The sequence below is a fragment of the Schistocerca gregaria genome, chromosome 1 (assembly GCF_023897955.1).
Source record: "Schistocerca gregaria isolate iqSchGreg1 chromosome 1, iqSchGreg1.2, whole genome shotgun sequence".
Taxonomy (NCBI): domain Eukaryota; kingdom Metazoa; phylum Arthropoda; class Insecta; order Orthoptera; family Acrididae; genus Schistocerca; species Schistocerca gregaria.
The window spans coordinates 531,347,538-531,367,966 of record NC_064920.1 but is presented as its reverse complement, the minus strand read 5'-3'; the positions used below and the strand labels follow the sequence as shown (position 1 = coordinate 531,367,966).

General features: G+C 37.6%; 1 protein-coding gene across 6 annotated transcripts in view; it reads left to right on the top strand.

Moving 5' to 3' along the window:
• Nucleotides 1-20,429, top strand: part of LOC126355145 (cingulin-like) — a 507,535-nt gene that overhangs the window by 294,011 nt on the left and 193,095 nt on the right. For all 6 annotated transcript variants that reach the window (XM_050005361.1, XM_050005344.1, XM_050005351.1 and 3 more), the window contains one exon: nucleotides 9,443-9,582. In XM_050005361.1, the coding sequence (XP_049861318.1) occupies nucleotides 9,443-9,582 (140 nt within the window). The remainder of the gene's footprint in view (nucleotides 1-9,442; nucleotides 9,583-20,429) is intronic.

Sequence of the window (20,429 nt, the reverse complement as noted above, 5' to 3'; positions counted from 1 at the left end):
AGAAAAAAGAATGATAGGGAGACCTTCTACAGAAAAAAAAAATTCAAGAGCCTGAATAGTGACCTGGTGGTGGTTGAGGAGCACCAAAACTTGTACAGAAAATGCAAAAATCTATCAATGACAATTAGCTGAAAACATTGAGATATCGTCTCTCAGAATCCATATCGATGCTTTCCCACGGCTGGGTTGCTAAAAGCTATGGGGAAATCAAAATTTTGGGAGCAACCTGTTGACTAGTGCACTGGTGCCCTGAGAACATGAAGCAACCAATTTCTCCAGCTTCTGATCAATGATGAGCTAGTACAGACATCTGCAAGCCAAGGCTGTGGTGCAGGAAACACCCAAGTGACACTCACACAACATCTGTAAGACCTTCTGGGGAAAACTCCCAGGAATGATCATCCTAGGAGCTGTGTCACCCACGGAGAGGAAAGAGGAGCAGAACCCATCTAAGAGTGAAAGACCTTGGTGAAAGACAAAGTAGTTACGAAGAGATTGGAATCATGATCCAGATGGTGACACAACCATCCCTGCTGAATGAGACAGACGGTTTGCTTGAGGATGGGTTCAGATGCTGTGGACTTGGCTAACTGGATGCTGGCGATCAGAAAGCCGTGTATCATTTGGCAGGAGGTGACAACCAAATGAAAACATGCAAGATCATCTCAATCACACTTGGTGTCCAGACCAACAGACTGCCTGAATAAGGTGTCTGCATTGTCAGGGCACCCAGTGGGGTGACAATGGATTCATAGTGGTATTTGGAGTGGAACAAAGCCCATCACTGCAACCTGTGGACACATTATTGAGGAACTGGGCAGATGGTCTGAGTAACGAAACTAATGACTTATGAATTGGAATTTGGTGCCATATAAGAACACATGATGTTTGGTGACTGCATACAAAATGGCCAGAACCTTCTTCTTGACCTGAGAGCAGTGGACGTGTACTGGACTAAGAGTTTTAGATGCAAACGCCATGGTTGCTCCAAACCATCTGCATTCTAGTTGGTGAGGATTACCCACAATGCTGTACTGTGAGTTACTCATAGACAAAATCATTAGTTTGCTAGGATCATAAGTAGCTAGATGTGATACTGGCCTGAGGCAGTCCTTCAACATGGAACAAGCATGGCCACATTCTGGAACCAGATAAAGGGAGCATCCTTGCAGAGAAGAAGATAGAGAGGGTATGCAATGGTGAATGCCCAAGAATGAACCAGTGGTACTACACAATTTTAACTTGGAAAGCCTGCAGTTCATGCAAAGATGAGGGACGTTGCCTTGACCAGACTCGCCAGGTGTTGGAGATTCTGCTGTGATGTGGTGTGGCCCAGGTACTCAAGAGAGGGTGGAAAATTCAGGCTTCTGTAAATTGCAGCATAGACCCATGGCCTGAAATCTTTCAGAAAAAAAAACCAGGAGATCATGAAGGTAATGACAATGTCATCCAGGTAGTTGAAACATTGTGGAATAGTGGATGGGACTTGTTCTAAATAGTGTCGAAAGATAGCTGGGTGCTTGCCATTGCAAATATTAACCATTGGTATTGATACAGACTGAAAGGCATATTAAGAACTGTGATATGCTTGGACCTCTCATTCAAGGATAACTGGTGATATGCTTTTGAAAGATCAAGTTTGGAGAAGAATTGATCTCCTATTAAGCATGTGAACAACTCTTCCAAATGTAACAGTGGTGTGTGTCAACCAAGACCATGAATTCATGGTGACCTAGAAGTCACCACTAAGTCACTGTTTACCATAAGGTTTCATCACAATAAGAGGGGGTATAGCTCATTTACTAGCAGAAATGGGAACCACAACCCTGAGAGATGTGAGCCGAGCTGACTATGTCACGGTTATGTGAGCTTTAAAGTCTGTCATACAACCTTGGCCTCCTGTAATGTTGTTCTGAAATTTTAAGCACAGAGTTTCCAATGACTGATAAGAGACATTGACAGATACCAACTGTATGGAATCCGTGACTGAAAAGGCAAAACCCTGAAAGGCGTCAAACTCAAAAAGGTTTGCTGAATGAGAATTGTGAATGACAATACATGTAATAGGCCAAGTTATTGATCTACATATAGCATCACCTGTGAATTGACTAAGCAATGGGATTTGCTGTTTATCATATCCCCACAGCTGCCTGTTTTAACGGCGACAGCAGAGGAGAGCTGAGGTCTGAATATACTTGGGCATTAAGGAGGGAAATTCCTGCACTGGTGTCCACCTGCAGGTGAAGCTGCCATGAGAGAAACAGAACATTGGTAAAAAGCTTGTTACACTCCTGACTAGGAACCAGACTTGATGATGTTACTTCCTGGATATCCATATCCTTGTTTTCTGATACTGCATTCTGTGGTGTTGATTGACAGGCTACCACAATGTGGCCTTTTTTCTGACACTTACAACAGACAGCCCCATGCTGAGGATGCTCTGATCTATGATGCTGGGAGTAACAAGATGCACATGATAGCAGCTGGACCACTGTATACATGCTGCATGGAATCTGCTGGATCAGCTTGCTAGCACCACCACTATGTCATGCTCCTCAGACACAGTGGACGCAGCTGGGCCACCCAGCTTCTGACCAGCAGTGTGTGAGCCCTCATATGAATGGGCAATTTACTACACCTCATCAAGGGAAGGGTTATTTAATTGAAAGGACTCTTTCTGGACTTCCTAATATGGGGGGAGCAGGTTATAACATTGTGAACTACAACATCTTCATGTGACTCCTCTGACTTAGATATAACAAAATGGAACTTATGACTAAGGCCATGGCTAGTTGTAGCCAGGGCACAAGAAGTCTGATGCGGCTGTTTCTGGCATTGATAGAATTGAACACTAGTGGCCATGACTTGCATGCAGTGGCATTAATAGCAAGATGACAACAAACATAATTTGTCAAAAGAAAACCAAAAACATGCCTGCAACTTGGCCAACTGCTGCAACACCTGATACATGAGAAATACAGTGCATGACATACCTCCACATCCATAATGAGGAAGGCATATAAATGTTGCCACAGGTGGTGTTCGTACCCTTCCCAATTTTCCACCACCTTATCAAGCAGCAGGAATGGAGGTAGAATCATAGAAAGAGGTAAAAGTGCAGAGAGCATGACCATAAGAAGTTCTATCTGTTGTTTAACCAATGTTTGAAGCAAAACTTCCATGTTACAACAAGAAAAATGTCACAACCAAATGCAAAAAGCAGCTGCACAGTGAAACACATGAAAAATGACCCTACTTGTCGCTGTTACGTTCTGACTACAAAAACACACAAATAACAACAAACACAATGCTTTATTACTTCAAGAATACTGATGCAGGAAAACACTTGCCACAAAGTGGCTGCACTACTAGTCTGAGGTACATAGGCTGAATGTCAACATGTGACTAAGAGCAGGGCTGGCCAGGCTTGACTGTATAAGCCTTCAACCAGCTGATAGAGTGCACTATGGAGAGGCTGTGCATCCATCTGATAGTGGAGGCCTCTGCTGGTGTTAGTGTCTTGCATCTTCTGTAGTGTGCTGTACAGTTGTGCTCCTGGATTGTGGAAGCTTAGGTGAGTCACTACATAAAGAGCTCAGAAAAAACTGTTTTCTACTGAGATCAATAAGAAATACTGCCAACTTCAAAGCTTATCTGCCATACACAGTATATGAGCTATTGCCTGATATTCTGAGAAAATAGTACTGAGTCACATAAAATTTTTATATTACAGTAACAAAGCCATGAGGATAATGGCATCACTGTTAACCACTTTTCAGTTGTTCAGAATCCTGTCACGGCCATGTATCTATATACTAGAGTTAACATGTTTTGCCATGCAGCACTTAGAATGCACTCATATAAATCTACAGCACTACTCCCATGGCACTATAAATAAAATTCAGTTACAAATTATGGCACACAACACAAAAGTAATACACAAATATTATTAACTGTATGAGAATGAAAGTGTACAACCATATCCCAGCATGCATCAAGTTAGACAAATGTCTAAGCATAACACAATACATATTGAAATGTTTCTCTTCTGTTGCTGAATTTCTGGAAACAATTTCCCAAACATCTCAAATTCTTCTCAGTATGTATTGTAAGATGTTTCTTAATCACATGGTTCTTACAGACGTGCAGACATCCATTCTGAACCAGTCTTAAGCTTTCCTGACTTAGCCACTTTGATTGACATTATGTAATTTTGTCAACAGACTTATTCACTCTGATGCACAGATAGCATCTTAGTGCACCAAGAATCTGGACACCAAGTCTCACAGAGATCTCATCCTTGATTTCTTTTCTCATTTCTAGACGTACTGAAGTGTAGGGAGGCTGGACGTTTTCCTACACTGTCTACAAAGAAGCATGGATCTGAATTTGTAATTGCAACCCAGTTGATGTTAGGGTTGCAGTCAATTTGGCATACCATAAATGATTTTTCTAAGTTTTCACACTTTATAACTGGATTTCAATGTTTGCAGCATGTCACTTGCCCTCTTCACTGTATGATTATCATTCTTTACATTTTTCATCTTTTGTGAGCCATCTAGTGAATCTGGCTGTTCCATGGATATTTCTGTGTCAATTTCACCATTGAGAAATGCAATAGTGATATCTAGTTGTGAGAAATGCAAGTCAAATTTGACTGACAAATCCATGAGTAGTATAAATGATTTGATGCTTGGAATTGGAACGAATGTTTCCACAGAATCAACTTCAAACTGTTGGTTGAATAATGCAGTTATTTTTGATTTATTCTTCAGCAAAGATCTACTGCTTCCGTATTTATATCTTGAAACAGTCCTACAACCAGATATCCATTTTTTTGTTGGCCTGTGTACAATATCCCAGGTACCACTTTTCACCAATCACCTGATTTCATCAATTATATACCTAAGCCGAAACCACTCTTGATGATCAGGACACTGTAATGCATCATTAAAATTGACCTCTGTTGCATCAGCAATGAAATTAATATCATGAACTGAAGCATGAAATAAGTCTACACCTGCACATACTTTTGTTCAGGTGTGACATTTATGGAATTATTGTCCTCATCACATGATAAGTCATCATTGGGTATGAATTCTCGGCCTTTAGAGACTGGAAGTCTGTCTTCCTAAAAGCTGTAGAATTGTTCATCATCTGTCATAGGTTCTGATTCAGTGTTTATATTATCATTGAAGTCTCCTCCATTGGACATCCCATCCACATAAATTTATTTGGGCTCAAATCTTTCATGATTAAGGAACTTAAAATCTCTTGGTAGCCACACATGATATGCTTTTGAACAGTCAGAATGGCCTACAAAAATTACTTCTTTGCCTTTTTCCATTGTTTAACAATTTATCCTGGATGACAACCTTTTGACCAAATGTACAAAGATAGGTCAGGTTTTATCCCTTCAGTAAACAAGGGGGAATCAGACAAACTTCTTTAATTACAAGTCATACCTGTATTGTCAAATCACATCTCATCAGGTTACACATTTTTGCAAAGTGACATTTATCAGTTACATGAAAACTTAAATTCATAAGCTTATAAGTGAAACATGAAAACTTAGATTCATAGACTTAAAAGTGCAGAAATTATTATGTTTATTAACACAATGAATGTGGCACATATGACTGCTGCATATGGAATAAAACTTAAAACACTGTCACATTTTACTTACAACACATGGAGAATACAAGTCAAAGTGCTGTCCATCATATATAAAATAGAAAGAAACTTCCACATAAAATAGAAAGAAACTTCCACAGGGGAAAAATATATTAAGAACAAAGATTCCAAGACTTACCAAGCGGGAAAGCGCCGGCAGACAGGCACATGAACAAAACACACAAACACACACACAGAATTGCTAGCTTTCGCAACTGATGGTTGCTTCTTCAGGAAGACATACTGCGCCCTGCAGTGTCTAGCGAAGGCAAAGTGGTCACTGCTGCAGAAGGTGCATATAAAGCATGGCTAGTGGCAGGCAGGAAAGCAAAAGCAGACTTGATTTTATACATCAGTCCCACTGAGCTGAAGCAAGTAAAGAACTACACTACTTCATGTCATGCATGGCTTAAACTTGAATCAATCTATGCATCCAAAGGAATTCCCGACAAAGCAACTCCTTAAATGCATCATGTTTCACGAAATGCAACCTACTGATGATGTAACACAACACTTACTGAATTATTCATTGCTGTGGATGAGGTAAAAGCAAACAAACTGGAACATGTATAATTTGGAAATCTGACCAAAACATAGACATATTTCAGTTCCAATGCATTCAATACACTTTTATATGCTATTTTTTTGTGTAAAGTGGAATGTACCTAATGAAAAATTTAATGCAAATTTTGAGACTTAATTAATACTTCATTGTATAAAATGGAAAAGAGATTATACATTACTACTGTATCACAGCATACAGTAGTTATTCATGGCTGTACAAGGAAGTTACTTATAACACAAAAGCTGACAATGCAAAATTGAGTAAACAGGTTCAGCTCAGTGTAGCTGTGGTTGTGGACATTGAACCATACTGCTATGTGCAACAATCAATAAGATACACATGGTGTTGGTACATCAAAGGAAATGGTTCATTTGTCAGCACTCTGTTTGTTGACTTTGTTGCTTTGCACTTTTATTAATGCACTTGGGTGCACAATCTAACATTGTTGTGCATGTACAAACACTTTTCTCAAATTTGCAGAGTGAAAGAGGTGGATGTTGTTCTGTTAATCAATGGTTCTACCTGGAAAGGTCAAGCATTTTAAAGCATTGCACTACCTGCATTATTTTCTGACAGTTTTAGTTGAAGAATAACATTTTAAATTATAACACGTTTAACAATAAATATGTGTTGCTAACACTCAATGAAAAAATTAAGTTAAGCACGGAGAGTGGGGAACACAAGCACTCCGTGCATGAAATAATGTTGTATTTCAAGTGCGGTAAAAAATCTGTGATACTTTAAGAAACAAGTATAAGATAGAGATGAATGGGTGGAAGGGCATGGTCAAATGAAAAGAGAACTGAAAAAGAGAGAAAATGGAGAAATTGATGAGATAGTGTGGGAATATTTTGTTTGTGTGCAGGTAAAAAACGTATATTTGTCTGGACCAATGTTTCAGACTGAGGCTCTGAAAGTCACTAAAGAGCTTGGAAATATGTAGTTTAAGGCATCCACAAAATGGCTGGACAGTTTCAGAGCTAGGCACATCGTGGGAAATGAAGTGTGTAAAGAAGCACAGGACGTGTAGGAAACTGTAGCAACAGAATGCAGACACTATCATATGACATAATTGTGAATTATGACCTGTTTTATCACGGACTGTTTTATCATGCACTGCCTTCTAGCAGTCAAGATGAAGAGTACACTGGTTCAAAAATATCTAAGGAAAGACTCACTGTGCTGCTGTGTGTAAACATATTAGGTGAAATGGAGAAGACACTGGTGTGTGGAAAGTGGGCAAAACAGTACTGTTTCAAAACTGTGGATGTCAATAAGCTTCCAGTCACAAGCAATAAAAAGACGTAGATGGTGAGTGGTCTTATGGAAGAATAGCTGAGCTCTTTCAGTGCGTAAACAAAAAAAAGTAAATTGTTAAGTTCTCCTTTTCCCAGACAGTCTAACCTGCCATCTGAAAATCAAATTATCAAATGTGAAATTGGCCTAGTTCACCCAGCCTCACACAACATGGACTTGGAAACTACTTACATGTACAAGTCCCAGTATAGGCAGTTATTGATGCAATTTCTTATTCTTAGTGTTGAAGAAATCAAAACTGCATTTGCTCTTCTGTGGTCAATTTCTGTCCTGAGTGCAGTAAATTGGATTGGGTTGACAGTAAGAGAAATAAAGCCGAAAACTATTACCAAGTGATTCAATAGAGTGTGGTTGGGGGGTCAAGAACTAGGTGCTTCTGTGGCCATCGAAACTCAAGAAATGCAGCAACAACTGCTGAATTAATTAAAAAGTAAAACATTTCATGTAGTGTGGATGACTGCATTTGAACTGATGACATTCTGTCATCTCAGATCACTTCTACTTCAGCAACAGATTTGATAGAAATCTGCAACACAGAAGATGATTTGGAAGAAACAAAGGAAGAAGAAGAGAAAAATGATGTCCCTAGAAAAATTAGTTTGCCTGAAAAAGCTGTTGTGTGCATAACCAACGTTATACAATTTGCAGCACACTCAAATTTTTCCAAGTTGTTGGAACTATTGTATAGTGCAAAATATTGCATAGAAAAAGCAATTTGGAAAGGAAATTCAAACAGGTTTCTCTCCTTGATATGTGATAAGAAAGGTGATAGCTAAAGCAAATAAACAAAGAAATAATATGACTGTACATACAACAATAAATGAATTTAAAGTTAGAGTAAAAATACAGAAATTCTGTATTAATTATGAACTTCCAGCATGCTGGAGTAACTCTGGGACAGCAGCTTATGTTAACCAACACAATGGAAAAACTGTCAATGTTGCAAATTTCACTTTAATGTACTTCCTCTGTAACTGTACATTTGCACTTTGTTATATATTATCTTGCCACAGTTCGTATATTTTGGGAAATACCATTTTGACTATCTGGATAATTTTAAAATGAGTCCTGGCCTGAAACTTATCATCAAGTAAGTGAAAATGGAATTTACAACTTTAGTTGTTTTTCTGTTGTATTGCTATATTATTTGTCAACAGATGTGTGAGTCTAGTGTTCCGTTTTACAATCTACAGTAAATGAATAATATTGTGCAGGGGTGAAGTTATGTAAATTCATGAATAATTACAAATTTATCCTTTTGTGCTTGGTACATGACAAATTTTATGTAGCCTAGTGAGCTTTGCGTAATCCAAAAACTTGTCCAAAGGTAAAATTATTTTAGTCCCATTTGATTCCACTTTGAGTGAGTTTTACTGTATAAACAATGACCTATTGGCAGTGGTGATGCTCTACAGTCTTGTGGATACGTATGACAATTTTAGATGTGCTACTGAATCCCATCAGGACATATGACTGATATTTGTTTATTTGTGACATTAATTACTTCTGTTTTTAACAATTTACATATGTTATGCTGTTTATCTTCATGTAATAAATTAAATATTATTGTTCAGTACTACAGAGCTTATTCTATTTATAATGTTAAATCACTGTTAATAACATTTTACTTGAGATAGATAAATTTCTTTCTCTGTTGTAGTTTACATTTTAAGAGAGAATGCTGGTACATCATCTGTCATCATATTGTTGAACAATATAGCTGATGAAGATAGGGCATATGTTAAGTAGCAACACAGATGAAAAATCTATCAGTTAACACTCTGATTTATTATATAACTGCTATGTGAATTGGCAAAGTTGACACAATGTGTTAACATTGATCAGCAAATTTATTTTTTATATTACATAACTAAAAACATGTTCCAGATTCTAAACCAACACAACATGAGCAAGAACTGCAGGAAGAGCTGAGAAGCACTCGGGAGCTTCTGGAGTCTACTCAACAAGCACTGGAAGTACTTCAGCAGCAGAATGCTGATACTGAGCAAGCATTGAAAGATGCAAAGGTGAGAAATGAGTGTAATGTTAAGATTTTTATCTGTAATACCATACAAGATATCATTTACAGTTGCACAACTAAGTAGATTTTGTTATCAATGGGCCACGAACATGCAAGAGCTTTTAAAAAATAATACTATGTTAAAGAAGAGAAAAAATTGGATGCTGATAGTCAACACATAATGTGTACATCTGGCTGAAGATACATTGTGCCTCACTTACTAGCAGCTTATTCAAATAGCTTGAGCAAGGTATAATATAATATTGGTTATATTGTTGCTGATTCAGTATATGTTGAAAGACATAGGATAAATGGTTTTCTGCAATTGCTAGACCCCATATTTGTTACACTGATTTCTTAGCGAAAATGTTCTGTAATGTAGCAGAACTGGTTATCATTGTAGAAACACACAACTGACTATAACTAACCACTTTTAATAATTGAGTTGTCATGAGTTTCTTCACTTGACATTATATCAGGACTTGGCTCTGAGCACTCTGGCACTTAACTGCTGAGGTCATCAGTCCCCTATATACGAGGGCTATCCACAAAGTATATTACGTTTTCATTTGTGTCCATTAGGGGCAGGGCTAGCGCGGCCATGTTGGTGTCATGGCATTCCACCAAGTGTGAAGTGCATGGTGTAATAAGTTTTCTCACTGCAAAAAACTGTACACCGATAGAAATCTATCGGCAGCTATGTGAAGTGTATTGGGACAACATAATCACTGAAGGTGGAGTGCGTCAATGGGTCATAAAATTAAAAATGGCTGAACTAACGATCATGATGAAGAGCGAAGTGGAAGACCCAGCATAGTGACTGCTGAACTTGTCAAAAAAGTTGATGCCGTGGTCCGTGAAAACTGTAATTTCACAATAACGGAACTCTCTATGAGTTTTCCACAAATTTCACGAAGATTGTTGCACGAAATCATTACCGAAAAGCTTGGTTACAACAAGTTTTGTGTAAGATGTATACCAAAAATCTTGACAGAGTTTCACAAAAATCAGCGAATGGCTGCAGCATTAACGTTTATGGATGCTTACAAGAAAGATGGCGACTCATTACTCGATCACATCGTTACTGGTGACGAAACATGGGTTAAGCATGTGAACTGTGAGACAAAATTGCAGTCAATGCAGTGGGGGCACACAAATTCCCCCCAAAAACCCAAGAAATGCATGCTGACAATGTCGGCAAGGAAGGTGATGGTGACTGTCATTTGGGACAGAAAAGGTGTGATTTTTGTGGATTCCCTGGAAAGAGGCACTACAATAAACTCTCAAAGGTATTGCCAAACTCTGCACAACCTCAGAAGAGCAATACAAAACAAGTGCAGGGAAAAGTTGGGCTCAAAGATCTTGCTGATTCACAACAACACCCGGGCCCACACAGCAAATCCCACTCATGAAGTTCTCGAATCTTTTAAAAGGGAGTTGTTTCCTCATCCACTGCTATGTCCCGACCTGGCACTGAGCGACTTCCACTTATTCCCAGTAATGAAGAAGTGATTGGCTATGCAGCGTTTTGATGATGACACACAGCTTCAAGAAGAGGTAACCACGTGGTTGAAGGCGCAGGCAGCCGAATTTTACGATGAAGGAATTTCCAAGCTCGTCCATCGCTATGATAAGTGCCTTAATTTAAATGGAAACTATGTAGAAAAGTAGTGTTTGTGTGTGGCTTTCATCTGTATATAATTAAAAAATTTCCAATACTTTATTTATTTTTAATATCAAAACGTAATTTATTTTGTGGATAGCCCTCGTATCAGGACTCCATAGATTTTATTGTGGTAATGTAATGTCAGTGGCAGCCTGTTATCAGGTGCTCACGTGTTACAACACACTGTAAATATTACACTGAAGTTATGCCATTTGTCTTCAAATGAGAGCCAGAAATTGCATTAAAATTCTATCATTTACCTTAGAACAAAAGCCAGAAATCACACTAAAATTAAACCCCTTCTCTTAAAATAATATGCAAGTAAAAGGGCAAAAACATATTTTGTAATGCTCCCTCCACAATAACTAGAAACCAGTGTTAAGTGCTGAAATGATGGTCAACCATGCTGTGATCAACTCAGCCAAGGGATGCAGCTGCCTGTTTTTGACTGCACATGCTCTGATATAATGTCACCCCTTCCAGCACTATGAGTGCTATGCTACCCACAGCATCAGGTCAGTATTTTTCTTTGAAGTTGCATGAGGAATTTTTGAGGTACCATTGTCATAACTGTGCTGCAGCTGAGTGATTTAATGTACAGATTGACAGTTTGTGGACAAAAGTTCAATTCCTGTTGTTAGTAACACAATTTTTCTCTTACTATTTTATTCCTTCCAATGTTAAACAATTAATTATAAAGTTTAAATCTACAAGGTGTGCAACTTTGCCTCCGCCATTTTTTTCCCCAACATTTGAGGCTTTAATTAAACAAACTGGTTACACATGTATCATTCAGAGTACTTTCCATCACTGGCCACTACTTTCTCCCATCTTTTGGGCAGTGTATGACTCCCATGTCGAAAAAATTGTTCACCTTTTGAAGTGCTCCACAAATTGATCCAATTTGTGACTTCTTCATGAGATCGGAAGTGTTGGTCAGCCAGGCCATGTACCATTGATCTAAACAGGTGATAGTCAGAGGTAGAAATGTCTAGAGAATATGGCAGGTGGGGTAGGACTTCCCATTTTAACATTTCCAAGTAAGTTTTGACATCTTTTGTAAGTTTTGACCTCTTTCGCAATATGGGGTCGAGTGTTGACATGCTGCAAAATCACTTTATCATGTCTCTCACTGTATTGTTGCCATTTGTCTTTTAACGCTCTGCTCAAATGCATCAATTGTTTTTTATAACAAGCACCTGTGATTGTTTCGCTTGGTTTTAACAGCTCATAGTACATGATGCCGAGCTGGTCCCACCAAATGCAAAGCATGATCTTGGAGCCATGAATATTCGGTTTGGCCGTCGACATGGAAGCATGGCCGGGATACCCCCTCGATTTTTTGCTTTTAGTGTAATCATAATGAATCCTGGTCACAATTTAACGCAGAAATCCCTTCTGTTTTTGCCTCTAAAGCAACTGTTTACAAACACACAAATGCCGTTTAACGTCTCTTGGTTTCAGCTCACATGGGATCCACGTTCCTTTTTCTGAATCATGCCCATAGCCTTGAGACATTTTGAAATATCTTGCTGTGTCACTCCTACTAATTGTGCCAATTCTTCTAGAGTTTGATGGGAGTCTTCACTCAGCAGTGTCTCCAATTATGCATCTTCGGCCACTATGCAGGTCTACAACGTAAAAATCACTGTTCTTGAAGTGTTGAAACCACTCACAACACATTCTTTCACTAATAGTGTTCTTACCATATGTACATTCGATGAAACTCATCCGCTGTTTGCTTCATATTGAAACAAAACAGTAACATCTCCCACAGATGACGAGAATTAGGCTCGCAAACTGACATTTTCAATCATAAACAACTTTATGATGCAGCCACAAAATGACTACTGTTTGAATGAGGTTATGTTGAATGAGGTCCAAGTTAACTGCCTCATATCTGCAATCTGTTTCTTCCGACCGCTACTTACTGTTGTCGCCACCTATCGGCAAACGGCGGAAGCAAAGTTGTACACCTTGTATTTGAACAGTTCAATTTATATACATAAAATTAATAAATTCAATTTAGTCATGATTACTACCCTTGTTAGTCAAAAGGATAGATGGTGGTAGAAATAATGAGCATACAGGGAAATTTAGTATGAAAGTCTTTTCTGTAGATGAACAGCTAAATAGGCTCTTATCCCGTTGATCCTTAAAGGAGAATATGAGATTTAAAGAGTTAAATAGATCTACTTCACATGAAAGGTGTGTGGATTAGGCTCACCAATTTGTCTTATGTAGCATTGAAAATTTCAAAGTACTTGCAAATATAACAGCAACAACAATCAATTTTTAACAAAATAATTTAATTGGATAGATAAAAAAAAACCACTCACCAAGCAGCAGCAGATCACACACATAAAAGACAGTTGTAATTAGGCAAGTTTTAAGAGTCAGTGGCTCCTTCTTCAGGCAGAAGGGTTATAAGGGAAGGAAGAGAGGTGAAGGAAAATGACTGTCTAGGAAAAGGGGTAGATTTTGGGTAAGTCACCCAGAAGTGCAGATCAGCAGAGACTTAACACATGGGATGAGAAGGAAAGACTGATTGTCGGGGACTGCACTGGACAAGATTTGAAAAAACTGAGAGCTTAAAAGGTGGAAGACAGGGTAATATGCATGACAGAGATTACAGCTTAAACATCATGTACGAGTTAATAAGAGTGAAAACCGAAGTGCATGTACAGAACAGAGATTGGAGGGGCAGTAAAAAATAGGTGGGTAAGAAAATAAAAAATGTAGAAAACTAACATGGAGTGAATAAAAGAGTTGTTACTGTGAAGAAATGCTGAGACAGAAGAAATTAATATAAATTAAAGGCAGATGAGTGGTGAGAAACAAGGACATGTTGTAGTTCTAGATCCCACCTGTGTAGTTCTGAGAACTGCTGTCTGAGGGATGAATACAGAAAGTGCGTGTGGTGAAACAGGCATTGAGGTCATGATTGTCATGCTGTAGGGCGTGCTCTGCAACAGGATATTGCGTATTGTCACTATATACCCTCTGCCTGTGACCATTCATCCAAATTGATAATTTGATGGTAGTCATGTTGATGCAAAATCAATGCTTACATCATGGCTGGTACACTTGAAAAATGTTGTGATCTACTTCATAACTATCCAGAACCAATCTATAAGCTTGAATACTCAAACATTCATGAGAATGTATAAGGAGATTTAGACCCAGCTATCAAAGAAATTGAAGAAAATATTAAAAGCTTATAAAACTATGTGAAAGACTCTACTACAACTGAACTTTGTAAATGGTTCCTACTAAAAATTAAAAAAAAGCTAAAATTAATTTGTAAGAAAAGCTCGAAAACAGAGAAACTCCCAAGTGAGTAGAAGATGGCTTTGATACATCCAGTACATGAGAAAGGCCATAAACAAGATGTAAAAACTTCATGGGAATTTCTTTGTGACCAGTTGCATGTATTTTCCAAGGCGATACTTAACAGAGTAGAAACAACAAATTTAGGTAAATATCAATGTGGTCTTAAGAAGGGCATATCATGTTCTGATAAAATATTTAATCCAAAGTCAAATGTTTTCCACCGATTACTGAGTTGAAAAGATGTTTGTTGATATCTAAAAGGCCACTGATTCTGTTAACAGAAATCATATATAAAATAAAACTATGTGAGTTGAAGCACATTGATGCTCCTTTCAAGTTCCTAGAATATTTCACCTGAATGGGCTGTAGAAAAATGGAAAATGCTTGCTGAAGCTTTGGACATAGAGAATGAGGGAGTTTTGAGGAGCCATTGTGTGGCCAATGGTTTAATGCACAGCCTTGGAATTTTGTGGACCACAGTGAAATTTCCCCTATTACCAACCTATTTTTCACTTTATTTTATTCCATCCAATGTTCAACTATTAATGGCATAGTCCGTATCAATTCAGGCAAGCTAGGAATAAATCTTACCTTTGTAGTCTCAGATGTTATTGAATTTAGCATATCTTAAAATGAATTTTTTCTCCAAAAAAATTTCTGCTCCAAGATGCAGCCCTGTATACTGGGCATATCAATTTGAAAATGCGAATTTTGGAAAAAAATTTTAAATGTGTCTCTGGAAGACTTCTAGATATTTTGTTGTGTTCTTTTATTTTAAAGATAATTGCTTTATGATTACAAGTAAATCATCCATTTTAACTTATCTGTCAAAGTTCTTTTACTATAGTTTTCTGAATTTTTTTATAATTTATGAAAAAAAAATTTTTTTTCAAAATGTCGGTCCATAAAATTTTCATTTTTTTTTCTGTTGATTAGTACTATATAGTTCTACATTCCCTGGAAAGGAGAGCTTCCACTTTTAGGTTGAACAGGTTTTTCTACTTTTAGTTTGAACAGGTTTTATAAACAACTGAAATTTTTGCCATATATAAAACCTGTTTTATTACCACATTATCACATAACAGGCTCATAAAAGTCAAAACTTAGCCATATTTAAAATTATTTTAGTTTTTAAAGATGAATAAGACACTCATTTTTCATGTGTTTTAAATGGTTCCAAAATGTATGTGGAAGGTCCAAAGGTTTCAATTTATACAACTTCTGTGAGCTCTGTTTTGTACTGAAATTAGCCAGTCAATGAACTAAAAATATGTTCCACTGCTCCAGTATCTTCCTTTGATATACAGTGATGCCTTCCTGTTGAACTAATAGGAACTGGAGCAATTACAGTCTTCCAACCATTGTGAACAGGGAGTGAGCACTGATGGCATTGTTGCTGTCCTATATCCAGCAGCTGGTCCATGTGGTTTCATAAAGCTCACTACAATTTTGTTTAACTCATAAATTGTGTCTATAATCTCTGCAATCCACCAGTAACAGTCATACACACATGCCACCAACATCTCCCTTCTCATGTTGTGAACCTGAATATTATCCTGTTGTTTCTGACGTGTTGGCTGAACGAACAAATTTTTTTCTTTCTTGCTCTTTAAAGTGCATGCAATATGAGTTTGCCAATCAATTTGAGTCCAAAACTGTGTCTTCTGAATTGCTTTCACAGGAGTAGTTTGTTTGGACCATTCTTCTTTTTCAGCTCATGGAATTCTTTGATTTCCTCTTTGGACAAAACAATCAGGGCTGTGGATGTGTAAGATTTCACGGCTCTTGTAAAATACTCAGCATTCTGAATCACAGCTCCATTTGGTCTGGAAAGATTATGTTTTGTAGCATGGTGCTTCAGCAGGCTTCCTACACCTTCACAAGGCCCCTTCCCGTGACCAGTGGCACTCTATACCCGGTCAGTCGGTACAAGCGACTTAGGCCTACTCAATTCAAGTAGCTGGTAACAATTTTTAAAATGACTGGTAGCACCATCAGAAATAGTGATGATCTTCTCTGCCCCTGTTGGAGGTTGAAGAATTTTGCGCATTGCTAGCAAAGCACGTGTGGAATCATGTCCTCGGTCATCACTTATAAATGCAACACTTGTGGTCTTGTTTTGAAAATATGTCACTCCTATAAAAATTGAAACCTGGTCATTACTCCAATGATACCCTTGTACTTATTGTGGGAGACTTATCGACCATTTCTCAGCAAAATCACAGTGAAGCACTAAACATTGTTCTTCAGCCTGTACATGCTCTTTCTCTTCTGCAATGTGTTGTTTTGCAATTTCTTCACATGTTGGTGTTACTGCTTTCACTGACCATTTACCACATTCACCAATGAAACTGCCAAAGTCAGCAGTTTTCTTAATTAGTTTATTTTCCTCCCATGACGCATATGTAATTTCTCCAGAGTTATCTGCTATGTCTTCCAGGCCAGGTGTCTGTAAAAACAGTCCTCTCTTTTCAGTGCAGTCACCACATTCTTGAAACAAACAAGTCTCTTCACTTTATGTCACAGACTACTAATGACTTCACATGCCCAACAAAGGTGTCATATGTCATGTGCTCCAGTAAGTTCTTCAAAGCTACCACACATAATTCAAAATTTGTGCAGTACACACATAAACAGATATCTCTAGGTGAGTGTGGAACTACCCACTTAGGTTGTAGTGAATAAAATTTTGATCTTCATTATGTGAAGTTGTATAGTTGCTCTTATAAATTGCAAAAGTTTTGTTAATACTGCGAGTCATGTACCTCTTCACTTTCACAACTTTTTTACCTTCAACTGTTACAGTTATAGTATCTTATTTGTTAGCACTCTGGTAAGTATTTTTCATTTATCTTCCAGATAAAATGACTGCACTATTTGAACTTGAGCTACTTCTACAGGATGACCATAATAGCCATCTGGTCCTCGAAAGACTCCTTTTACAGCTCTCACATTTCTTGATTTGTCTACTATGTACTTTGATATTGATATAAGGTGGTTCAAAATTGTTTTATTTGAAATGTCTGTGAAATAATAGTTAAAATTTGCACATTTTTCACTGTAGGATGCACAGTATTCAACAGCTGAATTGGTATTTTTGAAATATTCCTGGCAAGAGGTGCAAGAGTGCTTTGGCTCATTTCCTTCTGAATATGGAAATTGTACTTTGAAGGGTGTGATCAGTTTTGCTGTAGTGTATTCATCCATAGCTTTAGTAATTTCTCTGTGCTTTCTTTATGCATAGAGCTTATGGTTCTACTTCATTGACCACAGTTTCTTCACAGGAATAACACCTACCTCTGTAGTTGACTGATTTGGGATATTTAATTCTTCTTCGATTGATGCAAAATCTGCATCATATGCACCATGGCAGGCTTCAACTTTTTCAGATACTATCGTTGTTGTTATTCTGTCAGAACATTTAGAGCACAAAAAGTCATCTGTGGAAACACTTTCATTTTGAACAGAGTCTTTAAATGAGAACATTTATTACCAACCTGAACAAAGTCTGTTTTCTTGTTTGTCTTATATATCACTCTTTTATGGATATGCAAATAGTCACTCTCTTGCGGCCCCAGTCAGAAGACATTTCAAACAGCCCTTTTCACAAAATACACGGCAACTGTATCAACTAGCAAATTCCTCATGAATACACAGTCCTCACTGGATGGTCCCAGATTTCTTAGAAGCCTCTTCAGTATACAAATTACCACTGAACAACTACAATACAGAAAAATGTAATGAACAACCATGAGAAAGAAACTGACAAGGAACTACAACAAAGTGTAAGAAATATCTGCAACAATGAAAGTGAAAAGAAATAATTGCAACAAATAACTTGATAAGATATAACTGCAACAAAGAAAATTGAAATAAATGTTGTAACAAAGAAATTAGTAAGAAACAAGTTCATTGAAGACATACATTACCCTTGAAAGTTAAAAAATGATTTTTTGAGATAAAACCAGTCCAAGTCAAAAGTGGAAGCTCTCCCTCTCCTTTACAGAAAATATAGTACTTCATGGTACTAATCAATGGAAAAAATATAACTTTGGATTGGCAGTTCTGGAAAAAAGATCTGTAAATTATTTTAAAAAATTCAAAAGATAAGTGCAAAAGAACTTTGATAGATATGTCCAAACAGAGGATACCATTGTAATCATAAAGCAATTATGTTTCAAATAAAAAAAATGCCAACAAAATGGGTAGAACTGTTACAGAGATACAACATTTTTAAAAAAATTACAAAATTATCACCTTAAAAATGATGTTCACAGTGTCATCTTTGGACGCCTGTACTTGGGTCAGGAATTTTTCTGGAGAAAACAAAAAAAAAAATGTGTTACTTGCTTACTCCTGAATTTCAATAACATCTGAGACTATAAAGCGTCATTCACCAACAGGGGTAATGTAAACTGGCATAATACGCACTATTTGGCAATGGAAAATCCATGATGACTGTGACAAGTGGAACATCAGCGACCTTGGTGAGTTAAGGTATGGGGCAGCATTATGGGAGGAAAGATAATTGGCCCCCATTTTATCGATGGCAATCTAAATAGTGCAATATATGCCAGTTTCCTATGTAATGTTCTACCGTGGTTACTACAAGATGTTTCACTGCGTGAGGGAATGGCGATGTACTTCCAACATGATGGATGTCCGGCACATTGCTTGCATGTTGTTGAAACGATATTGAAGAGCATATTTCATGACAGGTGGATTGGTCGTCGAAGCACCATCCCATGGCCTGCACGTTCACCGAATCTGATGTCCCCAGATTTCTTTCTGTGGGGAAAGTTGATGGATATTTGCTGTCATGATCCACCAACAACGCCTGACAACATGTGTCAGCGCATTGTCAATGGATGTGCTAACATTATGGAAGACAAACTACTTGCTGTTGAGAGGAACGTTGTTACATGTATTGCCAACTGCATTGATGTTGACAGACATTTTGAGCATTTATTGCATTAATGTGGTATTTACAGGTAATCATGCTGTAACAGCATGCGTTCTCAGAAATGATAAGTTCACAAAGGGACATGTATCACATTGGAACAATCGAAATAAAATGTTCAAACGTACCTACATTCTGTATTTTAATTTAAATGACCTACTTGTTACCAACTTTTCATCTAAAATTGTGAGCCATATGTTTGTGACTATTACAGTGCCATCTATCACAAAGCGAAAAAAGTGGTCCAACTAAAACATTTACATTTCTTTACGTACTACACAAATATGTAATAATAAATGGGGGTTCCTATTTAAAAAAAACAGTCAATATCTGTTTCAGCAGCACGATCTAGCGGGCCAACCACAGCACCATCTGGTTTCCTCCTTCAAGCTAGACAAGTTTTGTTCTTTGTAGTTTTTTCATTTGATGCTTATTTCGTGAGATATTTGGCCTGGTCACGATCAATGGACCACCTTGTAGTATAGTAATGTTTCACCTTTGGCATTTTCTGTGAATTGTAATACTGCTTCACGAACCTTAAATTTGGGTCCTCATTCTGCTTCCTTCTTATTTGCTTCCAAATTTTCCTAATAAGCTTCTCATCCTTCACTTCCTGAAAATAAAACAACCTTACTTGTTTTTCATGGTTCTCACTACTGTCAATATCCTCCTTCCCTACTGGCATCCTAGATAATGCATCAACTACAACATTGTCTTTTCCTTTTACGCACTCCAAATCAAATTGTGGCAAATACAAAGCCCACCTAGTTAACCTGCTGTGTTTCAGCATGCACTTCTGAAGATAGCTCAATGCCTTATGATCCATTTACACTATGGCTTATGTCCAACCAAATAGTACTCAAACTTTTGAAATCCAAAAATAATTGTCAAAGGC